The sequence below is a fragment of the Postia placenta genome (assembly GCF_002117355.1).
Source record: "Postia placenta MAD-698-R-SB12 unplaced genomic scaffold POSPLAscaffold_7, whole genome shotgun sequence".
Taxonomy (NCBI): Eukaryota; Fungi; Basidiomycota; class Agaricomycetes; order Polyporales; family Adustoporiaceae; genus Rhodonia; species Rhodonia placenta.
Window position 1 is genome coordinate 454,084 of NW_020169838.1, and position 23,584 is coordinate 477,667.

Consider the following 23,584-nt stretch of genomic DNA (forward strand, 5'->3'; position numbering starts at 1 on the left):
CTCAGAACGCAACACATCTCTTGATCTGTCTTTCTCTGCGTGGCATTCAATGTTCTCATCACTAGACAAACGACACGAATACTGATTCCATGTCAGGTCCATCGTGCAAGTTATTTCAGCTTTACGTGAGTCAACTCCAAATAGGTAAAAAGCGGCTTCCCGACGGCACCTTCACGAATACGAAAACGGTTTCGATCGCCTGCGAAAGTCAATCAAAGCTGTGATCTCTCCCGAAACACATCCGCAGCATGTTTGATACAAACAGAAGCGAGTTCCCTGCTTCTGCTGCGCTTTGTGGATGGCTGATAGCATCGCATCGGTTGGCACACATAGCCTGGAAATTCTTGTCAGGGAACCCACGTTACATCGTGGGATGCTTTGTGCTCAGAGGCAATGCCTTCTAGCAATGTAGATGGTCGGTCGAACATTTATTCACTGCCACGGTATCGCCCTCAGGTAACAGACGCCGGCGTTTCATTGTGAATATAATCAGCATTGGAAATTCGTCATCGTCTTCAGCCCGTCTGCACCTCTATCCTTCTTCTGCAGTTACTCAGTCCTCGATGGTGGGAGAACCTGTGGCGTCCGAACCTACTCAACCGATCCTTGTCGTCTGGTATCATGCGCTTGACCGATACAACCAGGATACAGGCATTGATCTTCACAATGCGCTTCCGGGTCAACAAGATCTTAACACCAAAGCGATGATATCATCCTTTCTCAATCTGCGGCCTTCGCAGAAGCCACTCGTACCAGCGTTGGAACCCATTCTAGACGATATAGATTGGCTTCTCAGCATGGCCAACAATGGCGAGGTTAAGCGGGTGAGTATTCGTATTATACACATTGTTGATGGGGTCTTATGCGATTGTCTGAAGAACACGTATACCCGATGTTTGTTTCGTTCGGTGGCAGGGTTTGCTCTGGTGCGTTGTGTTTTAAACTAGCTAAAACGACAGCCTGGACGGTTTTACAGATAGATACCACGACGTTGGAACACGCCAGTATCATCGATCTGTTCGAGCGCGTGCCTAGAGCGGAAGGGAGTCTGCGTGAAAAGAATCCCGCATTCGCATCTCGGGAAATATTCTTTGATATCCTCGCCTCCATCGTGATTATGATGGGACTAGGACGTAAGAGTCTCGTGGCATCAAGATGTCGTAGGTGATTGAGGCACTGTGTCCCGTCACAAATGCTAAGGGCTTTAGGAAAACCCCCCTCATGGCCAGTCATCGCGCAAGATGCCTCCGTGAGTATCCTTATCCCGAAGCTACGGTGGCAATTGGGTGAAGTATCATGGGAGCTAGGTCTGTTCATACCCCTTTGGATCGTATACCATCTGACATTTGCGAAGGGGGGTTAACAGCGCGCTTGTCACTCAGTTGGCAGCACGCCCTCAGATACTACGTTGCTCTGATCGGGAGATCGCCTTCTGGTGCCCAATCCCTGAGGATAGAGACTCCAGACGAGTTTATGACAAAGTTCAACGAACATTGGAATTCGGTCCAAACATATTCCATAGAGCGCACGCACCTTTCCAACACATTGAATAGGATCGCCAGCATGTTTATCGGTCTTCCCGAAGACGTCATTTTCACTGATGCCGTGAGTAGCTCAGGCCCGGACATCAAACTGTACTCCACTCAATGTTATGAATGAATAGAATAAAGCGTCGCTCCTTGGTGCCTTGCTATTACTGGCAATGGTATGCGCTTATGTACCGTATTTGCCTTTACTAATGCTCTGCTTCAGGAAACAAAGGGCGACCGAGGTGTTAACCGCTTCCTGGTCGACGTTTTCCGACATGTTCAGCTCGTACTCAGTTTGCTCTCTGTTTACCTCAATGACTCAAAAACTCAGCCAGATCCCATTCGTATTCGAATGTTAGCTCAGATACTGAAAATAATTGCTCTCAGTACACAGGTGGTCAGGAAAAGGCGGAACAGTTCACGCCGTGCCGCTCGGAATTATATAGCTACTTCACTGCTTACAAATCACAGGCCGCTGCAAGAACTCATCGATGAGTTGTGGTACTTGCTCGACAGATATGCTGCAATTCTGTTACCACTGAGTACGTTTCATGCTCAATTGCTCAAGCATGGCTATGCTTTATTATCAGCATTCGCATTTGTTCAGATTCGAGCTCGTGTTCTTGCCAGATCTGGCGTGAAGTCGTTTTCACATTCATGGGCAGCACCGGTATAGATGTTTCATTATGTCAAGCCACTGGGGAGAAACTTGACTGTAAGAAACTAGAATGTTTGTTTCTCTTAACAAAAGGTGACTGATAAGCTCAAAGTAATATTCCAGAAGATCTCAGGAGAGACAATGAGGATGTCGCAAATTGTCTCTGGCGTGGTGATACTCGTAGATTGCTTCGCGCATCCCTGCTCGTACCGCAGCTTAGCCGAGAATGGAACCGCAACATCATTGTCTCCAGGGGGAGGTAGTAGCGCAAATCTAATCACAAGCACATGGACTGAGAATGAGCATCAGGATCACGGTTTTGAAGGTGATACTACAGTTATGCATCTAATAAGGTCTCAATTGCCTTACGTGACTCGTTCTTATATATCCTAGGTTACCTTCCATCTCCGTCTTCGGGTCAGTTCCTCGACACTCTCATCACCGTTTGTACAATCACAAACTCATTATACTTCGCAGGGAGCAGCATGCGGAGCCAGAACACATCACGCGGGAAGATTCGGAACGTCTGCGATTCTTTCATGAATGCCCTGGAGAGACTCAGTCAACAACTTCGGCGAAAGTCTACCCATATATATCATTATGACCACAGTTACATAGAGCTCGAGGTAAGTATTTTTATCTTATATTTTGTGATGCAGCGACATACAAGACTCATGTATGTCAAGGCGGAGGATGCTGGAATCTCCATTCTCGACGCCGTCACGGCTATTCTACTTGATCGTGAGGGCGTCAGGTGGATGGAGGGATTAGAGCACCATATAGCGTCCTGCATCGAGCTCTTGGATCAGGTGAAAAGAGAAGTGTATTCTCTCATTATACTGCTGAATTGACATCAGCAACCTCTCAGGTGGTAGACAACATGCCTAATGAGATTCAGAAGACTGCTATGAAGGTCTTAGACTCATTGTGCAATCGAACAGGATTACTCCCACAGTCTTCACATATTCCACATCATTCCATCAAGAGGTTGGGCGAGTGGCCAGTCGCGCATGGAGGATTTGCAGATATCTGGCTTGGCCAATTACACGGCCAAGATGTTGCTCTCAAAATGATCCGATTGTTCGCAAATGATGATGTGGAGAAGGTTCGACAGGTAGTCCTGTATCACAATATCAGCAATACTATTCTGATTACTTACAGATTTTCACGCGCGAATTCCTTCATTGGAAGCGACTACGCCACCCAAACATTCTTCCTCTAATTGGCATGAGCGACATAGGGTCAAATTTATGCATGATCTCCCCGTGGCTGAGGAATGGCGATGTTGTGCAATTCGCACGCTGTAAATCTTCTATTGATAGAACTGCACTGGTAGCCTCCATGCATTTCACTATCTTGAGAAAATCCACTGATCAGTCCTTCGTAGCTCCTAGACATTGCATATGGGCTGGACTATCTGCATTCTGTGCCCATGGTACACGGGGATCTAAAGGGTGTAGGCATTCCAGTACCATGACATCTCAATTATGTATCGCTGATAGCCGTATATCCCAGGCAAACATACTCATTGACGACCAAGGACACGCGCTCTTAGCCGATTTTGGCTTAGCTGCCCTCATGCGCGATTTCACGTCTACACAGACAACCTCGACAACCCAACACCACCACGGCAAAGGCACAACACGATGGATGGCACCAGAGCTGCTGAATCCCGAACTCTTCGGGACTTTATCCAGACACACAGAAAAAAGCGACATATACGCATTCGGGATGGTCATGCTAGAGGTTGGTCAGAATACTATGTCAACAAGCCCTCATCTGACAAGCATAGCTAGCTCTACACCGGTCGCATCCCATTCCACGAGATAGCATAGGATGCATCCGTTATTTTGAGGGTAATGCGCGGTGACCGGCCCCGGCGTACTCTGGGTATCCCCGCGGACATACGGCATTTGATGAGCATGTGCTGGCAAGGTCAACGAGAGCAGCGTCCAGGTGCAGGTTCAATCATCGCCAATCTCAAGGCCCATCAGCGTGTAGACAATCGACGACGCAGGGTTGATTCTGGTCAAACATCTCCTGATATCATCACTCAAGATCTCCGCGTGGTTGTCGACGAGGAGATAAGTCGTATACTCTGGTCCCCTCCTTCAATATCCCTTTCCCCACGCGCTCCATCCCCAGATGGGCCTTTGCATGGGGTATTCCATGAACTTTATAGAGATCATCTCACTCGAGTAGAGAGCGAGGATACGTTGGACGACAAACCGTGCCCAGATACCTTCCATGATCTGCCTGACGAGGCACGCAAATCAAAGCATCTACACTTGCTGGAGCTGGCTCTTGGGTCTTTCGTCACAGACGGTCGCCAAGCAACGATTGTTTCCCTTCCCGAGAGTGCTCGGATGTGGTCGAGGAAAGCGCGCAGGAGCTAGAAGACGGGATCCGGGGAAAATGGACGACAGACGTACCTGCAGCATCCAGTCCGCGACGGCAAACTCGATGAAAAGTCGGTTTCTTCTCTCTTTTGTTTCTTCGCTCCGCTACCCATATTCGAAAACCGTCGTGATTTGGTCGTAGTCTGTTCGTGTCGTCACATACATATCATCACGAACCACGGTCATACTACTTCTTTTCCTCTTCTAGCTAGCTTCTACTGTCGTTTACGACCATCGACCATCTTCGGACGACTGCTGCATCTCACCCTCCCACACAGGAATAGCCCGTTAGGCTATGCATTCCGTTTCCCATCCGGCCCCTTGTATCTTAAGTCGCGTTACACTAATGTCTTCTACAATTCGAATACATTACTACAGCTCCTCAAAGGTATCTGGAATGTGGAGCTTTCGCGGAAGAGGAATAGGCTAGTGGACTTACCACACGCACTAGTGACTCGATAAAGCGAATGTTGTTGCACACCTAGAGCTCAACAGTATCCCATAGACCGATGGGCATCTACGATACAAGCCATGCAATGAATTGTCGTGCGCAGTTCAAAATCGACAGGAGTGGACAAAGATGACAACCTTCAGCAACATGTATGTTTGCGACAAGCCGTGAACCGTGTCCTCGCTTTATGAGAGCAGGTATCTGGAGTCATGCTACTTCATTATGGGCAAGCCAGCTGGATGGTAAAGACTCCGCCACGCCATATGCACAGGTCAGGAGTGAAGCGAGCCCGTTCTTCGTAATGTTAAGGACTCTGAGACAATGTTCTTGTTAGCAGAAATCGTATCTGTTGTTTACAAAACCTTTGCCGAACGTAAATGATGTCTACGGTCCACCCAGACAGAGGTTCTGCCAGTGAATGTAGATCGCAAGAACTTACAGCAAAACCAATATTGATAGACCTCCCTCGCGAGAAGTACAGATAGGCGGCATGGAGCATAATGGCGCTCGGCACCTCAGGGTGACGTGCATTCATTCCTCAGAGATTGTTCGCGGCACCCATATAAAGTAATCTACACCAATGCCTCAAGATCCGTCCGTTTGTCGAGGTCTGCTGTCCGTCTGCTTCCGCAAGCAATGGCATACAGCGACGACCTCTGCACCCTACTGTGACGTGATACCAGTAGCTTCTGATCATTAGCCATAGAGCGAGACATGTATACAACCAATCCTTTCTGAGCAGGATGCACATATCGACGATCACCGACCATGGTCGGAAGACGAGGGGATCACAGCAAGCGTCTACTCAGTAGCCCGTCTCTGATCGTCGCCGTCTCTGCACTCCTGCCGCGAGCTTCTGCCCCACTTTGCCGAAGTGTATACTTTGCGAGGGGAGGTCTATCAATATTGGTTTGGCTGTAACGCTAATTGACAAACCTGTTGTGATACAGAGCGACAGGCGACGAGGAGACAATATTTAGGGCAGGGGTACAAGGCACGAGCTAACTCGCGGGCAAACTACGTATGATCACTATCTAATCGAGTCTTGCTGCGTTTTGCCATTGCTCTCAAATACGTCTATTTACACTTGAAATTCTTCAACTGCTGGGAGTGATCGGTGCATGCTATGTTTTTATCGCATGTCAATGTCGGGCTGACGGAACCATAGGATGTCAGATTCCGACCGCAGTTCCAGATACCCTTACACAGTCGCCCGTTCTACCGGGACGGCGTACCCTGCTCTCCTGGCCGCGCTTCTCGCCGCACCACTGAATATCGACGAGGTCTCCTCAGCGGAAGACTTTGTGGCTTTCGAACAATACGTCATCCACCACTGCATGCCAGACGAAAATGGAATCACGCAGAGTGGGCACCTGGTCTGGTTGTACCCAGAAGGGCTCTACAGGACGTATCACGAGACAGAAGAGGGAAATATCGAACATCACGGCCTGTTGGTGACAATCGAGCGCGGCGCGCGCCTGTCGGATGTGGTGGAGCGGGCGAGATCCTGTTTGAGGGCTGGCGTGCTTGCGCATGAACATGTTGCTGCGGCGGCCTAGAGCTGACCGCCAAGCGGTGGAAATGTTGTGTAAATCACTGTTTGACCGTCTCCGACCGGGCTGTGCGGGATGACAACATCAATTGGCGGGCATGTCCACGTGCCCGATGAGGAAACTCGCATACCAAGAATGTAAGTGCGGATTGATCGATCATCGAGGGCGGATCAATTGGGTGAGATAGAGCTCAGCCTTGCTATATATGCTCGACGCTGCTTTACGCTGCTGCGCTACAATTCGAGTTGACGATATTGCTCTAATACTGCTCGGACGGCGTACAATGTACAACTAATGTCGATTCGAGCAGCTGCGCACCTAGTCTCGCTCATCAGCTAAGCGGATCAGGGTGATCTGCATCAGCTCGTCTCCTGCTTCACTGCATTATCAGTTGACTCAAACACGGCGCTCTGTCTCTTTACGTACCGGGCAGTCTGTCTGGAGCATCACTCGCATCGCACTCGTAGCTGTACATATTTGCCCCTTTTCAGCGCTGACATCAGCAATCCGCCCTACATAAACTACAAGAAGGCGTCCGAATTCTTGCACCACGTACCATCGATTGCCAACACCCTTCCCCTCCTAGTACCCCGCATTCAGGTATGAACAGATTTCCCTCTCCGATCACACATCACCCTAACCTGCCGCAGACAGAGACATCATGTACGGCCCTCAAACCCGCGAAATCTTCCCGTACGCGATCGCGCGCTCCACGGGCACCGAGTGCGCCCCACTCATCGCCGCGCTCCTCGCCGCGCAGATATCGCTCGACGAGATCTCCGACGCGGAAGACTACACCCCGTTCACGGAGTACATCAAGAACCGCGGGCGCGCGGGCGACGACGGCAAGATTCGCAACGGCATCATTGTCTGGCTGTACACGACCGGCCTCCACGGGCCCTACCACGAGACCGATGACGGCGGCATCGAGCACCACGGCGTGCTCCTCACGATCGAGAGCGGCGCGAAGGTCGAGGACATCGTTGCGCGTGCGCGGGCGGCGCTCAGGCACGGTGTCATCTCGCACGAGCATATCGAGGGCGAGGCGCTGCCGCTCCCAGCGGAGTCGGATTCAGAGGAGGAGTGAGTAGGTGGAAGGGCGGGACGGTCGTGATCACCCAGGTGGAATAAACACTTTCAGGAGCATTGTATATTGATTCAAAACGGAACGGGAATGGTTTACTCTGAATTTGTGTTTGGACAGCAAGCCCAAACTTGAGTTCTGCCTGAACAGCCACCAGGGTTGCTGAAGATCGCCTCTTGTCGACGGTCAGCATGCAAAGACTGAGGGCTATACAGCCGTCAGAGGAGCCCATAACCCTACGGAGACCAAGCTCATGGCTCTCCGACTAAGTGTGTACCACAGGAGTAATTGGCAACTTCATCGCGTGTCTGGTATCACCCTCAAAGAAAGCATGGATGCACTAACCTCCTTCGAACCTGGAAGGCCCCACGCAGCTTAGACCCACGTTGTACAACAGTCCATCATGCATCCGAGTCCCAATTCAACTAATGAACACATGCAAGCCGAAGCCGTACACGAGCCTACCGCCCCGGCCCCGACGTATCTTCTAGGCTGCCAGATACCTCTCATGCACGGGATCCCGCTGCTGTTCGCGCGTCAGCCCTGACGCTCCTCCGCGACGGCGCACCGGACTTACAGCCTCGTCCCCGCCGCCTTGGGTCATGTAAAGATGACGCTTAGTCCGCGGCGAGCTCAAGCTTGATCTTCGCGATCGCCGCTGCGGGGTTAAGTCCCTTCGGGCACGTGCGCGCACAGTTGAAGATCGTGTGGCAACGGTACAGGCTCAGCTCGTTCTGGAGCTTTTCCTTGCGCTGCGCGCCGTATGTGTCCTGCACTCATGTATTAGCGTCTTTGGGAGGGAGGATAGCATGGGGTGGCACGCACTCGTGAGTCAGCCATCCAGCGGTAGGCAGCCATAAGCGTTGCCGGGCCGAGGTACTCGTCCTGGTTCCACCAGTAGCTTGGGCACGATGTTGAGCAGCATGCGCACAGGATGCACTCGTACATCCTGATGATGTACGAGCGGTCAGCATTGTTACTCTATAGACACCACAGGCACGCATATAGCACCCACCCGTCAAGCTTGCGCCTGTCCTCAGGCGACTGCAGGTGCTCGCGACCCTCGGGAGGGTTGTCATTCTTCAAATAGGGCTCGATCGACTTGTACTGCTTGTAGAAGAGCGTGAGGTCTGGTACGAGGTCCTTGACGATGTACACTGTCGCATACAGCCTACTGTGAGACCAACCGGGACGTGGAGGAAGGGGCAGACGAACTGTGCGGGAGTGGGTAGATCTTGGTGTCCTTGTTCGCGTCACGGTCGATGCGGCAGAGACACGCGAGCGTGTTCTGCCCATTGATGTTCATGGCGCACGAGCCGCAGATGCCCTCTCGGCAAGAGCGGCGGAAGGTGAGCGTGGGGTCCATCTCGTTCTTGATCTTAATGAGGGCATCGAGAATCTGCATTGACGTAGATATAGGTCAGGAAACTGTACAGCCTCATGAAGGTGCAGACGACAGCGCGAAGGTTCAATTTGTAGTACAGCATTGAAAATGGTCCGGAGGCTGATAGAGATGGGTTAAGGCCTTCACAGTACGCGTAACAGTTACGCTAACTGCATGTCGTGCAGCCTCCCCGCCAAACTGTGGGCATAGCCCACGCGAACTGTCCAACTTCAACACTCCAAACCATCTGAGCTCTCGGTGTGTGGGTTGTGCCTTCTTTGACAGCCACTGTGACCACCAACATCTCGACAACAACGCCAGCCGCGCAGAGAGCCCCGTACTTCATGGGAGATAGATCGGACTCACCATGGGACCGCACTGGTTAAGGTCGACGTTGTACGTCTGCAGCGTTGGTTTCTTCGCTGGCTCGTCTGGGTTCTGTATATGCGCAGAGCGCCTCGAATAAGTCCAATGTGCTGCACAAGTCGTGCGAGCCCGCGCATGGACTCACCCAGCGGTAGATCTTGAACTGCTTGCTCAGGACAGGCTTCTCGGTGGGCACCGCCTGGCTGCGCGCGGACGAGGAGGCAAATGTCCGCACCGAGGACTTGAGTGCGCTGTTGCGCATGATGGGCACGCGAGCGACGACGGACTGCATGGCGAGGAAAGTAGGTGCAAGGGATTAAGGAGCTTGTGAAATGCAGCCAAGTCGTCACTGGTGGGAGGAACACCGAGCGGACATCTTCGGCCGTTTCCGCCGCCCCGTTCATTTCCGGGCCAATCACGGCTCTTCCTTTTCTAACCTCGTGCTCCCCCTGTTTGCCTTTTCCGGACTCTCAACTCGCCGGGTTTCACGCCGTCCGACCAGATATCTCCTTGCAACGCATCATACCCGATACAGCACACTTGACTATTTCTATTGTTGGACTTCCTGTCGCATAACTTCTGGGTGAAGATTTAGGTGGCCAACCATCATCACTTGTTCAGACTACAGGCTTGCAGCAACTTGCCAACGCCAAATATTTTGCACTCGGACCCGTGTAGTTCGACCATCAAATCATTAATCATTGGTCCACTCTGAATATGCGAGTCATGTACAATTGCAAGCAACGAATGTGCACTCCACAAACTACACTCCTCCCGCTCAAACGCCCTCGCGGCCGTACGCGTTCTCCGGCTGTGTGAACGGATACTGCGGCTTTGCGCCATCTTGCCAGTTGCCCTGCTCGTAAGCACTCTTCATGATCGGTGTCGCCTGCGCGTCGTAGGTCGTGCGCATCATTGTGCCGGCGGGCGCGGGGTACGGGTTGACCTCCGGCGCATCCTGAGCGCCATACGCCTGCTGGTCCATCTCGAGCTCCTCGTTCAGCTGGCCGACGTAGTCGAACACAATAGCACAGCCAGCTACAGGCACACGACCATCAACCATCGCTCATGCAATAACAGGTGGCAAGACACTCACCAATCTGGAAGATCCAAACAAGGACCATGACGATGACTAGGACAATGCGGATGATGTCGAAGCCCTTCTGGCAGACCCAGTGGGCGACCTTGTCAGCATCATTCTCCTCCTGGATCGAGCAAGAGTTGCGATCCGTGTGGAACAGCCTCCAGCACCAGAAGATGCCAATACCGATGGTGATGGCGGTGTTGATGGTCAAGCTGATACCGTAACCCTTGACGAACCCGCGCACACCCCCGATCGAGCCAATCAGACTGCAACTGCTGTCAGCACCGCACAGAGCACCGCCTAAGCATGTTGACTCGCCCCATGATCGAGAATAGTAGCATAAATGTGTACGCGAGGGCGAAAAGAACCAGCCCAACAACCTCATCCTTTCCGAGGTCAAGCTGGTGAGTCGCTAAATGAAATCCCGATCGATCAATATTATGCTCTCGTGGTCTCTAATCAAAACAAATACTCACCATGTCTGTGGACTTCAATCCATGCAAGCACGCTGAACGCTGTGCTGTAGGCAACACCAAGGAGGGCAGAGCAAAAGACACCGAATCTGACCGGCAGACAGCAGCAGAACTTGCGGGAGCGAACGTAGCCCATCGTGAGTATTCGTTTGCGTTAACTTGGCAAGTTAGGTCAACGAAGGTCGTGAGAGTGCGATGCGATGCACGCGCGTGGGGGTCGTTACAACTGCAAATGAAAGCAGCAAAAAAGAAAGGCAGAAACAGAAAGACCAAAGAAAGGGGGGAACGGCGAAGTGATGGTCGAAGGGGAGGCGCAGCCTGGCGCTCCTGGAGCCTGCTCCGGAGTTATATAGCATGGCGGCTACGCGCGTGACGGCGTTTCACCTCGCTTGATGGATGTGATGTTGGAGCACATGCTGTGCGTCGGCAAGATCGCTCGTCCTCCCCCCCAACGCTGAGCTTGGCTCCATGCACTGCTCTGGCTGTCTGGCATACGTTGAGGGTGGTGATGCTCGGGTGCTGCGCGAGCGCGAACGCGAAATGGTGGGCGGTTTGCGCGTAGAGGAGCGTTCAAAGTGAATTCGATCAGGATGGCGGGCTGGACAACCATCACGTATCAGGACGTGTTCCACTCGCCGCAGCACCCGTTCAGGCACGTGGAGGCAATCCAGTACGCCAACCGGTGAAAAAACGTCCATCTACGTTTACGTCTGTAGAGTGTACACTGCATTGACCCCCTTGGTAACGCATTGAAGGGCCCCGCTCCCTACTGCGTTGACGGGGGTGCGATGCATTACATTGCATTGCCTGTCGCCATCTCTTCAAAAATGCTAAGTTTTGAGAACTTCGATCTGTCGATCATAGAAGAGACGGATAGTGGTAACCTGCCAGTGTAGGATAGCGGACACTTGGGGTCGGTAGCTCAACATTATCGGGAAAGCGGCTCATGAACAATGGATTTCCGGGTCGTAGATCACGATCAAGTACGCATCAATTAGTGGCATACCTTACTGGGTCGCCATGATTGTAGGTGAGTCCATCTGCTCACTGGCGGTGCGTTAAATGATGCGCTAATATTGACATGTAGATCTTGAAAGATACTGTAATATGGCAGTACCCGTTGCCAACCTATCATAGGCTGACTTTCGGATTTACTGATGCTACTAGTATCGTCTGCAACTCGTCGAGGCACGCCTCACCACAAGCAATCGCAGTTCACTCAGTCTGTCCCCCCCCCTGGCGGAGAACTTCTAAACTTGACAAATCCGCATCCACTCATGTGAGTATAGATATACGGGCTTGGCAAGAATTTCTCATCTTGATGTTTAAGGGAGGGCTAAGCCGCTTCGCTAACTTGACAAGATCGTACCGACCTGTCGCCGCCATTCCAGTCCATGAAGATGACATCCAGGCAGCATCACGCTTTCTCCCGGAATATGTCCAGAGCATGCTCCTCGACGACCATCGCCCTTACGGTACAATCGCCCGCTCAATCCAATGAAGGCCGGGTCTTCTTCCATCGAAGCATAGAATAAAACACTAAAATTAAAAAACATTGCGCGTCCCGGGTGATGGACCACAATGTACCGTCCACGCTGGGCAGAAAGATCCTCCCGCAAGTCACGGATTCAACTGATATTGCGTAACTGGAGAAGTGCAGATACCCAGCGTCGCCCACGGCCGCTAGGCTGGGGGCGTCTGTGAGCGTCTACCTGGCGTATGGGTATGCCTGGCGTCTCGACGCCGGACACACACGGCCATGGCGTGAGCGACGGGTTGCTTGCGCTCCAGGTCCTCGCTCAGGCCATCTTGTAGACCGGTAGTCCAGCGGACTCGTTAAGGACGTCTTCCTTTTGCTGAAGACAATGTCGACAGGACGCGAGGACATCCGCGCGCATCAGAACGCTGCGCCAGGTCGCCTGCTCCTTCATAGCTCCATGCAGCGCCACCACGTCCTACAGGGCGCGCTCCGGCGGCGCCGGAGTACAGGACGGCGTTCGCCAGAACGTTGGCCAGCGGCGCACGGAGCAGACGCCCCCGATCACCACCACATAGACGCTCGGGTTTGGATCGAGATTTAAAGCTCTCGAAGAGGATGCACACGCGCAGCGGCGCGACTACCTCCTGCAGCGTCCATGCACGCGTTGTCCAACCTGCCTCGGAACAAGGCGCTGGATCTCGCTCGGGAGAACGAGACAGGCGCCACAGTCGCGATAGATTGCGAACAGTATGCTGAACCGAGGCATTGCATCTGTGTTCTAACAAAATGTCAGTACGCGACCTAGAAGTAGGTATCTATCCCGAGGTATCTCATCATGTCGTGGAGTCCCAGGGACAGCATAATTACTAGGTACCGACCTTGCGAACGCTGTCTGCGGTCAATGTGTTCAGACCGACTGATCGTAATATTCCTAGGGGAGAAACGAGCAAAGGGCACCACTTCCGACCAAAGACTGCACAGGTACCTTGGCAGAGTGAGAGCATCTCTCCGAGGACAGGGCACGGATCTGTCTTTACAAGTCACCGAGTGGCTAGGGCTCCAGCAGCTGCCAGGAGGCCTTGCCAGAGGCTTTTGCGGTTGGCCTGATCTTGCCCTTACTGGATGGGAGAGGAGGCTTTTCTAATACACACCGGGTTGCGGATAGGCCGGGGAGACAGGTACTCTTCAGGATCAGCTTGTCGATGTTCCACGAAACCGCGGGCTCTTTGTGGCATAACCTTAATGCTAAGAGATGGTGGGATGACTGCTAATAATAGCTTACATTTCGGGCCTCACACTCACGAGTGCACTATAACGTACGCTGTATCATTCAAATGTGTGTTGGTCTGTGGGCGTTCAGTCCCTTATCATTTGAATTCACGGTGAGGCATGTGACAGCCCCTTCACCCGCATCCAGCCTGTGTCTTCTCGCTTTTCTACAAGACCCATCATTCGGTTGAAGCCGGAAGGCCAATTCGACAGGATAAAGCATGGCACGTGGGAGCTTCGAGCTCGAGATGATTTCGCCATGTCACCGATGGGCTTGCGAGGGCGCCAAAAGGCAGGTTGTTTACTGTGGCCAATGCTCCGGTGCCGACGCACACCGAGCAACGAGTCGCGACTGCTCGCGACCGGACGCGCCCCACGTGAAGGGATCACGTGAGCGGCCTGTAATGTCGCGAAGCGCCCTGGCGAATGGTAGCGCCGAGATAGCAGCGCGTGTTGAAGTGGTTTGGTTTCAGGCGGGGCTTGATCATCGTCCGTCATCCGGAGACTGAGAGCAACTGAAGAGATACCTGTTTCCGGTGCAGCGTCAGCATAGGCGGCACTGGCAACCTTCACAGCCTCTGTCAGCTATCCACATACAGCCGTTCCTGGCGGTAACCTGACGTAGTTCCCTTGGCACTAATACAGAGATAGCTCTCTCGTTCTCCCCTCCTCCCCTCACGTCGTTCGCTGCTGTACATCCTGTCGTTTTCTCGCTATGAACTTCTTCAAATCCAAGCCGCGCACCCCACCAGATCTTGTCCGAGGGCTGCGAGACGCACTCCCCAAGCTCGATGCGGGGCCGCCAGGAACGGAGAGCAGGAGAAAGGTGTGCATGTCCGTTTGCCTATACACCCGTTGGTGAACATGTTCTGCTATAGGCCAACGAGGATGCTGCAAAGAATCTCCAGCAGATCAAAGCGATCTTGTATGGTGATGGCGGTATGCAAATGATGGAATCGCTCTCCGTGCCATTCTCACTAGGCATACAGACCCGCTACCAGAACTGGTCGCACAGCTAGCCCAAGAGGTCTACGCCACAGATCTTCTATACCAGCTATTGCTGAATATTCGCCGGCTCGAATTTGAGGCCCGCAAGGATGTTGTCCAGATATTCAACAACCTGCTTCGACGGCAGATCGGTGCCCGCTTCCCGACGGTGGAGTACCTGAACACTCATCGAGAGGTCTTGTTCGCTGCGTTCGATGGGTACAGGGATGAGGACGTGGCGTTGAACACAGGCATGGTTCTTCGTGAGATGCTCCGGCACGAGCCGCTCGCACGAATACTGCTGCACTCTGACCAGTGAGTATTGTGTACTCATACTCTCTATTACCGCTAGCTGACCGTTTGCCAGATTTTATACGTTCCCTCATTATATTGAGACGACGACGTTTGGCGTTTCCTGCGATGCATTTGCGAATCTCAAGGAGACCCTCACGCGCCACAAGACAATGGTTGCAGAATACCTGGACAAGAATTATGACCGAGTGTGTATCTGTAGTACGCTGTTGTACGGACTAACGCTCACTTGTCGTCCACGAAGTTCTTCAATTCTTTCACCACGTTGATCATGTCAAACAACTACGTCACGAAGCGACAGTCACTCAAGTTGCTCGGCGAGATCCTCCTTGACCGAGCTAACTTCACAGTGATGACACGCTACATCGCTAGCGAGGCTAACCTGAAGATGATGATGAACTTGCTCAGAGACAAGAGCAAGAACATCCAATTCGAGGCTTTCCATGTATTCAAGGTAATTCAGTCGCATCACCTGCTTTTGGGGACAGTCGAGTTCTGAGACATGTGGATGTCGCGGCGTACAGGTCTTCGTGGCAAACCCCAAGAAACCGCCACAGATAGAGACCATCTTGCGGCGGAACAAGGACAAGCTGCTGGCTTTCCTGAAGACCTTCCACAACGACAAAGAGGGTGCGTAGACATGGTATTCCTCATCCTTCTGCTGCTGACCGTGCGCGTTCGCATGGCGGCCATGATCCTGAATCGGCCATTCAGACGAGCAATTTACGGTAAGGCTTTGTCGTATGACCTCATGCTGAATGATCCGCTCACAACCAACCCCCCCTCCCCCAGGACGAGAAGCAGTTCCTAATCGTTCAGATACAGAGCCTCTGACGCGGCACTGCTGCATCCTACGTCCTACTCCCCGGACTCCATCTTCTGCTCGCAGCGCTCTCTTGCCTCGCCCCTTCTCACCCCCTAGACTCTGCCGTGCTCCAAGTACCCTCCGTTGGTCCCACCGCCCCCCATCCTTCTCCTGTGCCGTCCCGCTATTGCTGCCCCCCGATCGCGCACACGTGGGATCCTATTCCCGTCCGTTACACTCTTCGTGTAGCCTCTCGCTATGTTTGTGTCACGTCACTCTGTGTATCACCAGCATTGTCCGTACCCAGTACCCGTCGCTTACTATTTTTTGGCTTCGAGATATCCGAGTTGCGTTCCGCGTCCTAGTGTGACGGACACATCGCGTTTTCGACGGCTTGAGTGGGCGTTGGTGTTGGATCTTTGGTGCATATACGTCGGTGGGAAGGTTATGGCGGCCGTGGCGAGTGTGGTCGAGCCGACCTACGGTGGTCAAGTGAGGTCGATGCGTCGCCGTAAGAGCACATCTACTGCATTGTATATCAACCAGTCTAGGGGCAGCTATATTGAACGCCGCGGAGAGAGTCTATGTACTGTCGAGCAATATTGCAATTCTGTGAGCCGGCGGCTCTTCGGCATTTTATGGTTAGCGTTTGTTGTGACAATCTAACGCGTGACGATTCGCGTCAGTCACAGTGTTGAGTGACGACGCGCTCAAGAGCGCTCAGGCTTGCTCGCGCCTGACCGATCTTCGCTCCCGTGCAGTTAACACCGCGTGCATCACCACAGCCTGGAGATCTAGACATACATATACCGCGATATTCTCTCCGGAACGCTCAAGCCGCACTGTTGGACCACTTTGACTCCGTCGCCGACGCGTTTTTGGCTTGTGGCAACCGACTAGACTGCTCGCGTGCTGCTCTGTATTCTCCGAACCGGCTTCAACGTAGACTATGGCATCCATTGCACCTCTGCGACATGCCTTTCCCGCGGAGTGCTCTGTGAAGTGGACTGCGCTGCAGGAGCGGACGATCAGCAAGGAGCATCCGTTTGAGGATGCGTCTAACGAGACCCCGGAGGCGTACGCTGCACGCGTGTACCTTCAATTTCTGTGGCTCCCAGAGGTGAGTCTGGAGTTATCCAAGAATGTGGATTGAGTGAGAGGGTGGCAAATCCTTGTGGCAAGATGGGGTTAGCTTCTAGATTTGTGGAGAATAGCGTGGTCAGTCAATGAAATGAGAAGTGTGTATGCCGTAGCGCCGATCTCAGTCGTGGTATGCGCTGTGATTCTACGGGCTCACCGCGCATGAAGTACCCTATTCGATACAAAGTCCTCTATTGCTGTGATTCAAATCTTCAGCACATGTGTCATCCGAGATCCGCTCTATACTTTACACATCGACGCTGGAAGACACGACATTGACGTATTATTTTTAGTCCATTATGTCCCTGCGCTATCTGGTGCCATCCTTCCTGCGGATTAGGCCCGTACAGACCACCTCACCCGCCGCACCGCATCCACTGCACGACGCCTTGCGTCCACTCTTGCTCACTCCACGGACGGCGTCGCAGAAGTACCATACGCGTATCAGCCAGATTCTGGACGAAGATGGTGGCTCTGGAGATGCGGAGGAGGCCATGATGTGGTTCGCGTACAAGCATGAGAAGATCGACGAAGAGAACCCCGAGAACCCCGAGGAGACTGAGATGGAGGCGGAGGAGCGGTGGAAGAACAGCTGGCTGGAAAAGATGGAGCGACGAGAGTGAGTTGCGCAGCATGGACAATATCACCAGCATTAACGCCGAGCAGGGTCCAGGTCCAGGTCCTCTTGCTTTTCCTGCTACTCTCACTCCCTGGCGCTCCAGCACCCACAGGACCCATGCGTTCTGCTCCTGCATTGCCGCCATCTTTGTCCCCATCCAAGATAAAGAAGCGTAAGCGGCGAGGATCGTCTCCCGTTCCGCCACCCATGTCGATGCAAGACCGCCTGGAATCGTTCATGGACAAGATGTCTATGTGGCAACTCATGTCGTCGATAGACGAAGAGGAGGCTAAGAGAGCGCAAGGTGGACGCTCGGACGCCAAAGGTAAGCAAAAAGCCGTCGACGAACGGGACTGGATGCAGATCTTCTGCGAGGATGTGGTCGAACCAAAGTACGATTTCACAATATCCTCGGTTGTATTAATTTCATTGTTCTGCTGTTAGGTTCAGAAGCTCATTACCGGACTTCTGCGACCTTCTCCGATCCAAGGTCTTCCAGACATCGCCCTTTTCGGACGACTCGGACTCGCTGCTGTCACCTTCACCTCCCCCGTCCCCCCGACAGAAGAACAAGCGGCTGAAGTCCGCAGCGTCTGCCTCGTCCTCGAAAAATCTTTCCATGCCTGCACAGCGTGCACCACGCGCACATGCGGAGAGCACATACAAAGCTCAGGACCTGCAGCGCTCGCGCTCGCGATCTCTATCGGTCTCGCTGGAAGAGGAGCGTGCACGTTCACGTTCAGCCAGTATCGGCACCGGCAACTTGCGGAGGCAACTTCTTTCGCGCGAAGTAAGCATGACGACCGCGTTCAAGGGCAAGATCAAGGCGCGCGAGCGCGAACAAGCCAGGCAGGCTGCAGCGCGCGCCAAGACGGTTCGCGACGAGACCAGGAAGACGATACACGCCAGTGCTGCCGCGCACACGAAGAGCTCCAAGGGGGTCACGCTGGTCGCGGCGACGCCTGTCAAGCCGAAGACGCAGCAACGGCGCGAGGCCGCGCAACGTGACGGGGCATCCCAGCTGCGCCCTAGTCGCATTCCATCTCCGCTAGCCATGCGTAGCCTGGAAGGGATTGTGGATGACTCCGACGAGGAGGACTGGACCCTCCCTAGCTCCCCGGCCGTACTCACACTGCCGAACAGCTCACATAACGTCGATGTGCTGGATTATGAAGATGAAGGCCACGAGAAGGACAGTCGGATGCTTCTAGCGGGAACCCCGACGAAGCCACCGCGGGATCGAGCACGATAGCTATAGTGCCGTGCGTCTGTGCACTTCATCAGAGGCATGTATCTTGCTATTCGAACGCTATGTAGCCGGGAAAGGACGGAGAAATGAGAAGGGCGGTGCTCTATTTGCTTAGCCTCAGGAGTGTAGTGCACGCAGGATACAACGCAAAGTGGAGCTCTGTGGTGGTACCTTTACATACTCATATTGCATACGAAGACAGTCAAGCACAATGTGAAAATAGTGAAAATCCAGAAGGCGGTATGGGTACATATACTATACATATTCCGCAAGGAGAGGGCACTGCGTTATATGTAGCAAGACCCGTCTAGCAGTATCAGTCATGCCTTTAGCCATCGCGTTGCGCGTCGATCACGTGATCGTTCCGAATAAGATTTGTGCGACTCAATATGAAGCACTCTGATCCTTGACCATCTCAGGTTTCGGTCTTTAATGCTGCTCTCGGTTTTCTGCTCGCTGTGAGACATCCTCTCATTGGAACTCCAGCAACTGTTCTCTCCGGCCGATGATCCGAGATGCCGCAGCCACAGCAGCCACAACTCTACAAGCCGGCAGCCACAGCATATTCCAGCCGGAACGCCACCCGTCATGGCTCCCTCACGGTGATCGAGGGCTTGGGGGTCGCGTTGGCAGCAAACTGCGATGCGCTCAATCAGCATGATGCCTAAGAGAACGACTGTAAGCGCACTGCTGCGGCCACCATGCCGTCCAGAGGGACTAGCGGCTTTGATTTCGGACTCTTTGCCGTTGTACTAATCTCGGACCTTATTGAGCTGCGGGGTCAACACGTCCGCCTCACGGAGCTCAAATTGACATCGAGCCGCGTGTTACTTCAGTGATTGTCCGTAAACATTGCAGTTCCCTGCCCTGGCTATAGTTTGGCCGCACCATGTATGTCCACCTGCAGCCTTCACGTAAGACGGCTCACCTTAGAGTACCGAGAAGTAATCAAGAAGCCCCCGCCTCCCCCCGTATGTGAACTATGGGAGATAATGAGACTAGCGTCGAGCATGTTATGAAAATTGTCGTCGAGCAAGATTCAGACCAGATCCCGACGCCAACAGAGCACCTATCAGACACGCGGGAATTAAAATGACATCGGTGAGCGGGATGTTTATGCGCGGACGTAGTCGAACCTTGTTAGATTTCACAACACCGTATATTGCGTTAAGCTCATCCTGAACTCCGGGCCGTGGTTAGATTCAGGGGCACATTACCGGATCTTTTTCAGAGCTCGTCATACTCGGACGCTCTTATCTCCTTCCCGCAGCTCTGCCCTCACCAGATGAACAAGCGACCGACGTCGTCGTTGTCGGCATCATGCTTGAATTATCCGCCCATGACCACACATGGCGGTCGCGCTGAACCAACATTGACACCAGGAGCTTGTGGAAGTGCTGCACGACGGCAGCTCGCGACGATATGAAGAAGGCATCCACTTGCTGTCTGCGTCCAACGACATCCCGGAAAAGGCACGGGGGCGTCAAAGCCATCGCCTTTGGAATTCAACAAAGACAAACAACCTCCTGACGTCACCGGAGTTGGATCCAGATGCCGTTTATAGTAGTCGCTCTGGCTACAATCCATAAGGTGAGCCATAGTGGTCTGTGGTAAGCAACCCTCCACCCCTTCGAGGCTTCATCCTGCACGCGAGCACTCAACGTCTAGCCCTGCAGTGTAAAATCGTTTTTTCGTCATGCACAAACTCTTGTGATCGCAAGTCCACCTTTAGTCGTATGCGCAAGACCTTATATGCTCTTACGCTCACGATATGCAGGTGCTCTCAATGTTCGCAAGTCTCACTGCCAGTGCGTACCCGCATCATGATTCACACTCGAGTCGAGGCTTCGGGGGCCACGACGTCTTCCGCACGACTTCACACATTAGTAGTCTATTTCTTCGATGAATATCAATCATCACAGAGCGTAGTATATGTGATGTAGCGTAGTCTTAACATAATATGTGCGTCGCCAATTCCGTCGGAGAACATCATCTTCAGTCATCGGTGGAATATGCAGAAGTTTTGTGATGATAAGTACGAGGTGACGTCGACCAGTCAGACTCCGTCAGCGTCACGCACAAGAATGAACCGAGAGTTCAAGAGGTTACGTCCGCCGCTTCCTCATCATTGTCAACTCCTGTGGACACGCAGCGTCAGCGTATACCATGGCGTGTGCGTTCTCAGACTTGAATGCTTACTGCACTCCGTGTCGTTACGGCTGGCATATTGCTCATCCACCTCCTGGTCAACACGCATCAAGTGCAGCTCATCCAGCAGTTCGCGGTCACGCGCGATCTCCTCGTCTGCATCGTCAAGACCCTCGTGCAACTGCAGAGCCTCTTTTAGCGACGTCTCAGCTTCGTCCAGCCGACCCATTCGAATGTAGGTCTCTCCCAGGCGCTGAAGCTCGTCTGCAAGCTCGTCGATATCTTGCGTGCAACGTAGACGTCCGATGAGCTTCTGCAGTGCTCCAGCTGCGTCTTCATCTCGACCGAGCTTGATATAGAGACTGACTAGTTGTGCCAGATCCCACCGCGCACCTACATAATCTTGGACCTCCTCGTGGAGATTGAATGCCTGTAAGAACGCGTCCTCGGCATCTTGGAACCGATCACTCTTTAGGTGTAACTTCCCGAAGGACTGAAGAGTGTTGGCCTTGCCGAGATTCTCCTCGATCTGCTCATATAGGTGCAGGGCACGCTGGAGGGAGGTCATTGCTTCCACGAGACGCCCTGTGGATATATAGAGGTCTCCCAGCTGTCGATGGTCATTTGCTTCGCCCAAGGAGTCGTGCACCTCCCTGTGCAGCCGCAGAGCGGACGTCAGCACATCCTCTGCCTCGGCTAGTCGATCTGTGCGCTGGTAGAGAGTTGCCAACGCTTGATGGTCATTAGCCTCGCCGAGGGAGTCGTGCACCTCCCTGTGCAGCCGCAGAGCGGAAGTCAGCGCACCCTCTGCCTCGACTAGTCGACCTGTGCGCTGGTAGAGAGTTGCCAACGCTCGATGGTCATTAGCCTCGCCGAGGGAGTCGTGCACCTCCCTGTGCAGCCGCAGAGCAGACGTCAGCGCATCCTCTGCCTCGGCTAGTCGACCTGTGCGCAGGTACAGCTCTCCCAGATCTTGATGGACGTTGGAAGCCTCGGATGAGTTGCCAGCACTAACGTGAGCTTGAAGTGCCATGTCAAAATAACGCTCTGCTTCTGGGAGCTCATCACGGTAACGTAGAACATCTCCTAAACATCGATGACATTGCGCCAGGAGCTCCTCGTCATCGATTGGGTGTTTCATGACCTGTTCAAGTAGTGCGCTTGTCGGAGATCCAATATATTGTGACCATTCGGCGTGCGAAATGATCGCATGGATCAGAATGGGATCAGGATGCGACACCTTCAGCCACTCTGTGAGGATGCTGCTGACATTCAGCAACTCCGGACGCACAATCGCGTGAGCAGTGGCGTCGGTACATCTGTGATGATAGTCGGCAATCACACCCGCATAGAATGTGCGATAGCCGTGTGCGATGTTGTCCGGTAGGTGAAGGGTAGGCAGTCGTAGACAATATTCTCGCGTCGGGGAGAGCATGCGGTACCTGCTACGCCCATCTGACGACTGGTCCATGTTCACCAAGGCCACTCGCCTGAGCGTTCGGAGTGATGCCTGAAGGTCGATGTCTGTGGGGAGATGTTCCTGAAGCTCGTCAAGGAAATCAGACGACTGAGGTAAGCCATCAGGCAGCTCCTTAATGATAGCAAGTACGGTGTTTGCCGAGGGATCACTGAGCATGCGTGGACTGCTGAGGGACAGGTCGATGGATGTGCCTAGATTGAACAGTCTCTCGTTAGCTCCGTCACCTCGAGAGGCGACCGCCGGTCCCGTCTTCTCCCAGCGTCTCCACAAGGACTCAGTCGTCTCCATTTCAGGCTGTGCAAGATGCGCGAGGATGCTGATAGCCAGAGGGAGGCCATCGGTAGCTCGAACTAGCTTTTCGCCGTATTCGTTGTCAGAGGCGCCACTGATTTCGGCGAACATCGTCAGCCCGTCGTCAATGGACAGTGGCTGAAGGGACGTCGTGGGTGCCCACTTGATACCGCCTGGTCGTTCCACTCCGCGCATGGTAACAATCAGTACGGCCACGCCTGCTAGCTGCGCTATATTCTCCTCGACGTCCTTGCGAGAGTGGGGTGGTTCCCACAGCGTCTCGAAATTGTCTACGCAAAGAACAGATGGTCCAGCGGACAGCGTTTGTAGGATGCCTGCAAGCAGCTGTTGGCCTCGCATCTGCGACGGAACACCCAGTGAATCGGCTAGTTTAAGCCAAAATGCTCCCAGATCTGGAATACCATCGCACGAGACGAAGTAGCGAGTCGGGAAGACAGAGATAACTTCTGGGAGATGGAGCAACTCGAGCGCGATTGTCGTCTTGCCAATACCGCCCGTTCCAGATATCAGGACATGGCTTCGTTGTAACAAGAACCCTCGGAACGCCTCGACGACGTCTTGGCGACCAATGCATACAGCCATCTTGGACGGTAGAGGAGCAGGTCTACAGGAACGGAGATATTAATGTATTCTTCCTATACAAGGAATGAGTGACCTCCGCGATATCCACATTGTCGGACTTCTCGTCATTCGTTCCTGAAGCATGTCGGATCAGTCCCCGCAGCAGCGGTGATGCAGATATCGAAGGACCCACTTTCCAAAATCGACCGCATCACTGTGACATCCCCTCGGAGTTGACCGA

General features: G+C 53.3%; 8 protein-coding genes across 8 annotated transcripts; 5 read left to right on the plus strand and 3 right to left on the minus strand.

Moving 5' to 3' along the window:
* Positions 1–563: 563 nt before the first annotated feature.
* POSPLADRAFT_1046501 (hypothetical protein) lies at positions 564–4,583 on the plus strand (the record flags this gene model as incomplete). Its single annotated transcript, XM_024479048.1, has 15 exons — positions 564–824; positions 977–1,160; positions 1,209–1,307; positions 1,355–1,605; positions 1,664–1,705; positions 1,753–1,883; positions 2,001–2,071; positions 2,311–2,446; positions 2,581–2,604; positions 2,665–2,767; positions 2,798–2,813; positions 3,045–3,292; positions 3,349–3,428; positions 3,690–3,937; positions 4,246–4,583. 15 exons carry the CDS (start codon positions 564–566, stop codon positions 4,581–4,583), a joined length of 2,232 nt encoding a protein of 743 aa, XP_024338828.1.
* Positions 4,584–6,206: 1,623 nt separating this feature from the next.
* POSPLADRAFT_1056628 (hypothetical protein) lies at positions 6,207–6,596 on the plus strand (the record flags this gene model as incomplete). Its single annotated transcript, XM_024480810.1, has 1 exon — positions 6,207–6,596. The coding sequence occupies one exon, from the start codon at positions 6,207–6,209 to the stop codon at positions 6,594–6,596; it is 390 nt and encodes a 129-aa protein (XP_024338829.1).
* A 251-nt stretch (positions 6,597–6,847) lies between these two features.
* On the plus strand, positions 6,848–7,779 carry POSPLADRAFT_1039907 (hypothetical protein). Its single transcript, XM_024477616.1, has 2 exons — positions 6,848–7,190; positions 7,241–7,779. Exon 2 carries the CDS (start codon positions 7,252–7,254, stop codon positions 7,675–7,677), a length of 426 nt encoding a protein of 141 aa, XP_024338830.1. The 5' UTR covers positions 6,848–7,190; positions 7,241–7,251; the 3' UTR covers positions 7,678–7,779.
* Positions 7,780–8,291: 512 nt separating this feature from the next.
* POSPLADRAFT_1142881 (hypothetical protein) lies at positions 8,292–9,686 on the minus strand (the record flags this gene model as incomplete). The annotated part of the gene is made up of 6 exons (XM_024485483.1): positions 8,292–8,444; positions 8,500–8,623; positions 8,690–8,831; positions 8,890–9,073; positions 9,425–9,496; positions 9,570–9,686. 6 exons carry the CDS (start codon positions 9,684–9,686, stop codon positions 8,292–8,294), a joined length of 792 nt encoding a protein of 263 aa, XP_024338831.1.
* Positions 9,687–10,202: 516 nt separating this feature from the next.
* On the minus strand, positions 10,203–11,117 carry POSPLADRAFT_1056631 (hypothetical protein; the record flags this gene model as incomplete). The annotated part of the gene is made up of 4 exons (XM_024480811.1): positions 10,203–10,462; positions 10,521–10,774; positions 10,806–10,920; positions 10,985–11,117. 4 exons carry the CDS (start codon positions 11,115–11,117, stop codon positions 10,203–10,205), a joined length of 762 nt encoding a protein of 253 aa, XP_024338832.1.
* A 3,328-nt stretch (positions 11,118–14,445) lies between these two features.
* POSPLADRAFT_1142723 (hypothetical protein) lies at positions 14,446–15,863 on the plus strand (the record flags this gene model as incomplete). Its single annotated transcript, XM_024485463.1, has 8 exons — positions 14,446–14,556; positions 14,630–14,669; positions 14,720–15,032; positions 15,085–15,217; positions 15,274–15,483; positions 15,554–15,659; positions 15,744–15,757; positions 15,822–15,863. The coding sequence occupies 8 exons, from the start codon at positions 14,446–14,448 to the stop codon at positions 15,861–15,863; spliced, it is 969 nt and encodes a 322-aa protein (XP_024338833.1).
* Positions 15,864–16,783: 920 nt separating this feature from the next.
* Positions 16,784–18,845, plus strand: POSPLADRAFT_1056633 (hypothetical protein; the record flags this gene model as incomplete). The annotated part of the gene is made up of 4 exons (XM_024480812.1): positions 16,784–16,954; positions 17,268–17,593; positions 17,641–17,985; positions 18,038–18,845. 4 exons carry the CDS (start codon positions 16,784–16,786, stop codon positions 18,843–18,845), a joined length of 1,650 nt encoding a protein of 549 aa, XP_024338834.1.
* Positions 18,846–22,443: 3,598 nt separating this feature from the next.
* Positions 22,444–23,388, minus strand: POSPLADRAFT_1115513 (hypothetical protein; the record flags this gene model as incomplete). The annotated part of the gene is made up of 1 exon (XM_024483451.1): positions 22,444–23,388. A coding segment is annotated over one exon (945 nt), but the record flags the coding sequence as incomplete, so codon positions are not given.
* Between the last annotated feature and the right edge of the window lie 196 nt (positions 23,389–23,584).

Bases quoted from the DNA above. Each gene is read 5' to 3' on its own strand.
- POSPLADRAFT_1039907 (XM_024477616.1), top strand. From the start codon at position 7,252: ATGTACGGCCCTCAAACCCGCGAAATCTTCCCGTACGCGATCGCGCGC.